At 35.7% G+C, this 7928-nt stretch overlaps 1 protein-coding gene across 1 annotated transcript; it reads left to right on the top strand.

The window, feature by feature from the left end:
* The first annotated feature begins 1974 nt into the window (after window positions 1-1974).
* On the top strand, window positions 1975-6356 carry LOC132171564 (F-box protein At2g27310-like). The gene is made up of 2 exons (XM_059582921.1): window positions 1975-2304; window positions 5093-6356. Exon 2 carries the CDS (start codon window positions 5099-5101, stop codon window positions 6227-6229), a length of 1131 nt encoding a protein of 376 aa, XP_059438904.1. The 5' UTR covers window positions 1975-2304; window positions 5093-5098; the 3' UTR covers window positions 6230-6356.
* The last annotated feature ends 1572 nt before the right edge of the window (window positions 6357-7928 follow it).

Genomic DNA, 7928 nt, shown 5'->3' with positions numbered 1-7928 from the left:
TAGAGTTGTTTATGTACCAAAAGTACTTTTTAAGTTCCTTAACGCAATCACAAACATGCTCTAAAACTAAGAGTAATATTACTACTCTTTACACTAATTTAGCACACTCATGTCCCATCGGTTGACATTATGTGTTTTAAGTAGGTTTTTTTTTTTTTTTTTTTTCATATCAGTCAATTAAAAAATAAACAAACGTAAAAGTCACTTAAAATATGTCATGTCAGTTAGTGAAATATGAATGTGATAAATGAGTGTAAAAAATGGCATTATTCTAAGAGTAATGCTATTTAGTAGTCTATTATGCAATTGTCATGATAGTCGTATATTATTACTCTAATTCTAAGACTAATACGTTGTTTAGATGGTTTTTTTTTTTTTTTTTTTTTTTTTTTGAGTAAAGCCATGTCCAAATTCTCTTGATAAATGCTATTTTTATCTTTGTCTATGGTTTGAAAATGTGTATCTTTTCACGTTATCAAATTGCTATTTTTTTTTTTTTTCAAACATACTTTAAACAAGATATTTTTGGGATTTTTTTTTATATAAAAAAAAATTCTTTTCTTTCGATGAACTAGTGACCCAAAAAACACTACCTTGACTTAAAACTAGGTATTACGAGAAAGCAATGTGCTGAAAGAAACCTCTCATTGAGTACGTTCCTAAATAATCACCAGAATTGCTATTAATAACTCACAGCACCACCACAGCATCTGCCTCCTCCCTCCCTAAACAAAAAAAACCCAACCACCATTATTCAATCTCTCTCTTCTTAATTTGACCAACCAAACTGGTTTTTTTTTTTTTAATTTTTTAATTTTTTTCTGGTTTTGGACCATAATTGGTGACCCATTTTGGGCAACATCCACATCCATCGGGCCATTTCTCTGGGCATATCAATGAACTTGGTGAAGCAATTTAAATACCAAAACTGCCTAATTAAATCTTTTTTCTTTTTCCTTTTTCTTTTTAATAGAAGAAAATAAAAAAAATCTTATCTTTAAAGTTTGAAGGAGTAGGATGCATGGAACTCTGTAGCCACAACTAGTCCAGTCAACATGACATTAAACACCCTGCCAAACCTATCTAAGCCAAGTAAAAGAGTGGTTGATAGAATCATATGACGGGTCTGGTTGGGTTGCTGCTCAAGTTCAATTCTTGCAGCTTTTTTCTTTTTAATAGAAGAAAATAAAAAAAATCTTATCTTCAAAGTTTGAAGGAGGAACTCTGTACCCACAACTAGTCCAGTCAACATGACATTAAACACCCTGCCAAACCTATCTAAGCCAAGTATAAGAGTGGTTGATAGAATCATATGACGGGTCTGGTTGGGTTGCTGCTCAAGTTCAATTCTTGCAGCTGAATTTATACACACATTCAATATTGAAATTTATAAATTAAAAAAAAAAAAGATTCCAAATGAGTGGTAGATGCAGTATGAGAGATGAAGTGATATGATTTTAACGGTCATATTATTTTGATCAATGTGGATTCAAAACGTTCATTTAAAATGAATTGTCTAAATTTATCCATATAAGAAGACTTCAAACAAATAAAAAGCCAATTGCCCTTAAAAAAATGGTCAACCACTTTAAAGGTGTGATTTAGAATAAGCCGACTACCTTTTCATCCTCTAAAAGCGGCTAGTGGCCGGCTACCCTGACCACCTTAGGAGTGATTTGGCGCTAACAATTTTTTGTTATTTACTCTAATACACTATCTAAATAAAAAAAAAATTTAAAAAAAATTGTTTTGTAAACATAAAATAAAAAAAGAAAATACAAAGTAGTAAAGATAATCATTACCAAACCACGACATGTTTGGTTCACTTGGAGTCTTGGACACTTGTTAGATTACGTGGCAAGCTTTGTGTGGTCATTGGAAATTGGAAAATTCACAGCAGCTTGAATCATCGGAGAGTGAGCAAAGGATGTGTGTAAATCACTACTAAATTGTAATCACGTAGCCATAGTGAAGGTACAGACAAGCCACAGCACAGCCAGAAAACCTTTCAAGACACTGGAAAGCGACCCCCAAGCAATATAGGAAAAAACAAATCCCCTTTGGATTTTTATTTTGTCTACAGAAAATACAAAGGATTCGCTATCAGATCCTCATCCTCCCATCTGGGTCTGCCTTAAAATCCTCGAAAAGCTTTTCTCTATATGGGTCTTCTCCACTGTTCGGTTCCTCAGTTTCTCTACAGCTATCTATAGAGTTGGCCAGTCCATGGGGTACCTGAACTCTCTCTGATTCTCACTGCACTCGATAGTGTGGTTGGTTTTATATCTGAATTGAAAGAATCTGGTAAATTCTCTATTCATTTCCCATTAATACTTGCTTTTGGGTTGAACTAATTTGTTGAAATTTTATGTCTTTGACTTTTTTGTTGGTTAAAACTGAATGCCCATTTTTCATTAAAAAAAAATGAAGAAGAAATAGGTCGAGTGCCCATGTAGTAAGTATTTGTTATGTTGCTGGTATTTGCTGTGCTATGGTGAGAAATTAGATTTTCTTCCGACTTGTTAGCTTCCGAATTTGCCCCCTCTTTTGTAGTTTTAGAATATTTTTGTATGTCTTGTATTGTTTCATTGATGAATTATCCTTATGATTATTTATAATTGTAGTTAGAATCTTGTGTCGATCCACTTGAGCCCCACCTTCATGGTGTGAGGTCATACCCTTATGTGTTTGTTCATCTTGTGTTATGAATCTTTAATATAATATATGGTTATGGAGTTCCACACTCTCAAATTGTTTTTGTGTATCATCTTGTGGACTGAGGCTTGATCTCTTAGATGAGTTTCTTGTAATTTGCATCCTTATGGATGTTTGGCAGTGTTTCTTGTTGAATCAGTATATGATGTTGCTTCCATGGCTTCCCCATGCATGTAAAACACTACAGATGAAATTCTAATGTCTACTAATGAAGAACTCCCCAAGTATTGATGCCATTGTTTGTTTCGGAGAGCAAATTTGTGATATTTAGAAAAACTTTACTGTACTTTACCTTGTCATTGCTAAAATTAAAATCACTTAAATTATAACTATTCTATTATATCACACATTTTGATAAATGTATTTGCACAATTAAATAAGGGTCTTCTATGGCTCTCATGGAATTCAAAAATATTGAGTCTTGGCCCAGGGTTGGATGCTAAAAAAAATGTCTGAGAATTTGTATCTTTGTTCAAGTTAAGATTGTCTAATGAACAAAATGATTTGCATACTTGGATACATATTCTTACAGTTTTGACATGGGGACATGATCTCAGACTTGTGTTTCATTAAACTTTCAAAATGTCGATACAGGAACACAGCCATGGTGGTGCATTGTAAATTTATAATATAGATGCGCATGTATAAGTTCTAGTGTTTGTTTACAAGTAGAGAAAGCATAGGCAGTAAAAAAGAATGAAAGTAACAATCACCTATAAGTTTCTTGACAAAAATTAATGAAATCTTATGATTTTGCACATATGCAGTTTAATAAAGGTAAATAATTTTGTAAGTCTCCCAATGACTCTCAGAGACGGTGGAAACACTTGCCCTGTCCTCAATAGAACAACATGCCAAATTTTGGTTAGTAGAAGTTTCCTACAAATCCTTGTGTGAATATCATCAGATATCTGATTGGATCTAGTACTCAACTCTGTTATTGTTGGATCTCGCAGTGTCCAACTTATTTTAGATTCTCTGATTTGTTCTCATTGTAGAAGCAAATTAAGCCCATGTGATCCAAATTCAGGTTAAACCTGGAATTGTCAGCAGCTCAGTTGTTCTGTAGGGGTAGATTTATGAAGCTATCAATTGTCCACTAGGATTTTTTACTTTTTCATGGAGCTGACTTTGAAGCACACCAGGCCTGCTTAATTACTGTGTATTTCTAGTGAATTCATTAACTGGCCTTTTTACATTGTTAGTATAATGACCCAACGAAAACTAGTCACATCTGTGCTATCACTCCAAAATGACTAGTCAAGTTGCAATTGGAACTTCTTATAATTACTTTTAAAGCTCAATTTCACCTAATAAGCAACCAATGTGGGACTTAGCACCCATTCTATGTGGGCAATTTATCTTCCCAATGTGGGACTAACTTTATTGGATGTTACAATATCTCCCACTCTTTTCCTTGACATTCTCGTCAACGTCCACGTCATATAGTGCTTCAACGTCACATCGTACGACTAAGTTGCTCTGATACCATTTGTAAGAATTCAGGGAAAACGCTAGTCATATCTACGCTATCACTTCAAAATGACAAGTTAAGTTGCAATTAAAGCTCCCAAAAATCACTTATAAAGCCAAGTCTCACTTAATTTGGAACCATTGGAATTTTGCACCTACTCCATGTAGACAATTCATTTTTCCAATGTAGGACTAACTTTCTAGGTTGTTGCAGCTAGTTATTGTAAAATCTCTAAGCTTTGAGTATCAGAGGTTCTATCCTTTTGTTTTTAGAAATTAACCAATATTGGTTATGAGCTATAGATTTAGGAATGTATATAAAAATGTGGTACTTTACCGAGTATTTACTAATGCTTGAAGTATTAAAATGCTCTTAAAATTTGAATTAAATCAAAGTTGGTCAATTATATTCTAGATAAAGATCAAATGCCTCTTCATGCAGGGTGTAACTTGCTTTCACTATGAATGTGATCACTGACATGGTAGGTAGGGACTAGGGAGAAAGCATCACTTCTGAACATAAATTACCAGTTTTGAGGCCACTTATGCTTGATTATATAGAATGTTAAGTAGGCTAGAAATATGTCCTTGAACTGAGAATGCCTCAATGAGCCTTCTTTTTTTTGCTGTTGTCATTATTATTATTAGCTTTATTACAAATTTCGAGGTGGAAGAGCTGTTGTGTATTGTGGCAGCAGCTGGTTTAACTTAACTACTAAAAGAGTCAATAAGAGCCCTGTGCTAATGATACATGTTAAGTGTGCTTATATGTTGAATTCTTCACTGAAAAAAGTGCTGTGACCCCATATTAACAAATTATCCTTGCAATTCGATTCCTCTTTTATTTCTTTATTTTCAACTCTGCTTGTAATATCTATCTTTAACTTGTTCCTCTGATGAGCAGAGATCTATGGCTATTTCGGTTGCACTAGTTGACAGTATGGCATCATTGAGCAGTGATCTCTTCTATGACATATTAAGGCGACTAGATGGTCCAACTTTGGCAAGTGCAGCATGTGCTTGTGCAGCATTCTGTTCCATATCAAAAGAAGAGAGATTATGGGAAAATGTGTGTTCTTCTATGTGGCCTTCAACCAATAGGGAAGATGTCAAAAGTTTAATATCATCCATCGGGGGATTCAGAAAGTTCTATGCAGATTGTTTTCCCCTTATTGTAAACAAAGAAGTCAGTGAGAACCAAGGGAACAACTACCCCGAGTACCCCGAAGAATGGAGTGAGGCTGAATACTATGGTGACATGGATGGATTTGACAGTATTTCACCCTCAGATTTTGTTTCTATCGTGGATATTAGGTATAAAGATAAAACAATATGCTCAAAAGTCCTTTGGGGCATTCCAAATGCAAATGGCTTCGATGGTTGGTTTTATAATTGCCCTTTTAGAATTGATCTTCTAACTTATGCAGCTAGAGATGATGAGAGTGATGGTGAGGTTACCCTTTCTGTTTCTGATGGCCTGCCACCGGTTGCCTCAATGGAAAGAGAAAGGAAAGATGGGAAGCTATGGCGGGAGCTCTGTGATGGACTCCGTCTTAGCTGGATTGTTGTAAACAGAAAAATAAAGCAAGCTGCTAATCTTGCTAGCTGGAGCCCTCTTGGTGGGCAAAGGCATTGGCCGACGGACAAGGATTTTGTGTTACGCTTCGGATCTGTCCTCCCTGCCAAGGACATTCTTCCATGTCAAGTAGTGGAATGCATCCTTCGCATGAAATTCAGAGTGATCCATACTGAAGGAGAGGAGGGCACTCACACAACTCTCAAATTAACAGAGCTGAGCATGCAGTTGGAAGACATGGAAGGCGCTCATGTTAATGGAAGAAACAGTTTGCTTATTCTGAAGGAAGCACTGAGCTGCCATAGGAGCAAAAATTATAGTGAAGTTCTCGAGTCTTGTCATTTGTACTCAAAAGTGCAGAGCGAGTTAAAAGAGGAGAAGATAAGAAATGAAAGCAGGTTGGACAGACTTTGTATCCTAAGCGGCATTGCTGCGTTTCTAATGTTCTGGTATTACATGTTATAAAATGGAAGTGCCTCCTTCATTTTAACACGGTTAGCTGAAAATGCTCTAACAGACTTCCAATGTTTGTAATTCTGCTGATAGAAATATTTAATTTTGCTTCAACCAATAAAAGAAGTCCCTGATCTCATTTCCTTGGTTTACTTGAGAATACAACTTTCTATGTACAGCCATTCAACAAACTCCATCTGGAAGCAGCAATAATTAACCACGATGATGATTCACATGACATTTCACCTTCTTGGACAGATAAGATGTATGTTTCCTCAATCAATCTCTCAATGTATGACAGTAATCTTTGCTTTTCTAGTTCAATGTATCATATTTCTTGTCAAAAGTTTGGTCTGCTGCATTTGCAGCATCTGGGTCTGGTTCTGCGTTCTTGTTGTATGGTATATGGGCTCTGTTACTTCCCCATAACTTTTGGTTGACAAACTGCTACCTTGATTGGTTTTTTGTGGAACCTCAGAATTCAGATAATAGCAACTAAATGGAAACTGAACTCTGAACTGAGTTCTTGACTTGGATCAGGGCAACATGTTATGTTGTGATTTGGAGTTGAAACGAATGTCATTTCTCAGAACCCATTCGCCTATTGTCCGTCACCAACTTGGCAGCGGCGGTTAATGCCCTTCGTCAGAAAAAGTTGGTAAATTTACAGACTTTCCGATGTTGGGTGAGGCAGTAAGCGGATTTGGTATTCCCAAACCCTAGTTATCCGACACCCACCCCTAGAACCTCAGACATTAGCAACTGAACTGATATCCTTTATTAATATGAAGGGATATTTCTCAGTGGATGAAGGGAATGAGGCTGGCCAGAGTTAGTTGGTCAGTCTCACTTCAAAATCTTTGCAATGGTGATAGAAGACATCAGGAGATATTAGGGGGTCCTAACAGAGATTTTGGATAGGCAAATTATTGTTGGAAATAATTTTGATAGTACAAAATATTCTTGTTGATACTAAACCATATTAATCATAAAATCATAATAAAATAAATAGAATACAATAGAATAAAACTAGAGTAAGGAAAGATCTCGTAATGTTATACAATCACGTAAGAGTGTAGTTCTTAGAGGTTGATTTGTGCGTCCTAAAGTATATAACTCGTGCGATTTGATCTCTTGACACGCAACATCTTAAGATTAGGTTATAGCTAGGGGTGTAAACGAGCCGAGCTTGAGCGAGCTTTCCTTGTTTGGGCTCAGCTTGTTTAAATTTTACTCGAGCTCAAGTTCGAGCCGAGCCTAAGGACGAGACAAAAAATCGAGCTCGAGCTCGTAATAAATCGAGCGGAGCCGAACCAGTTTACGAGCTGGCTCTTTTATTTAATTCAATTTATTAATTTATTTCTTTATTATAAATTTAAACTTCAAGTATTCTTAAACGGCTCAAGAAGTCAACTTGCATATAAGCATTTGCTTAGTCTGGCTAGCGAAGTATGGAGCTCGACTCAATACAACAAGACACTGGGTTTCGAAGAGAAATGATATGCATAATTTTATAATAAAATGATGCTATTAGAAAAAGAAAAAAAAAATCATCAATTTTTAATATTAATATGAGGAATTATGTGAATAACTACCAATTCGAGCCTTATACGAGCTGCTCACGAGCTTAGCCGAGTCGAGCCGAGCTAGCTTCATTTAATATTCGAACTAGGATTCGTGTTCACGAAATGCTTCATTTAATATTCGAGTC

Source organism: Corylus avellana, chromosome ca2 (genome assembly GCF_901000735.1).
Source record: "Corylus avellana chromosome ca2, CavTom2PMs-1.0".
Taxonomy (NCBI): Eukaryota; Viridiplantae; Streptophyta; class Magnoliopsida; order Fagales; family Betulaceae; genus Corylus; species Corylus avellana.
The sequence above is the reverse complement of the archived record's forward strand: the minus strand, read 5'-3'. Positions and strand labels throughout refer to the sequence as shown.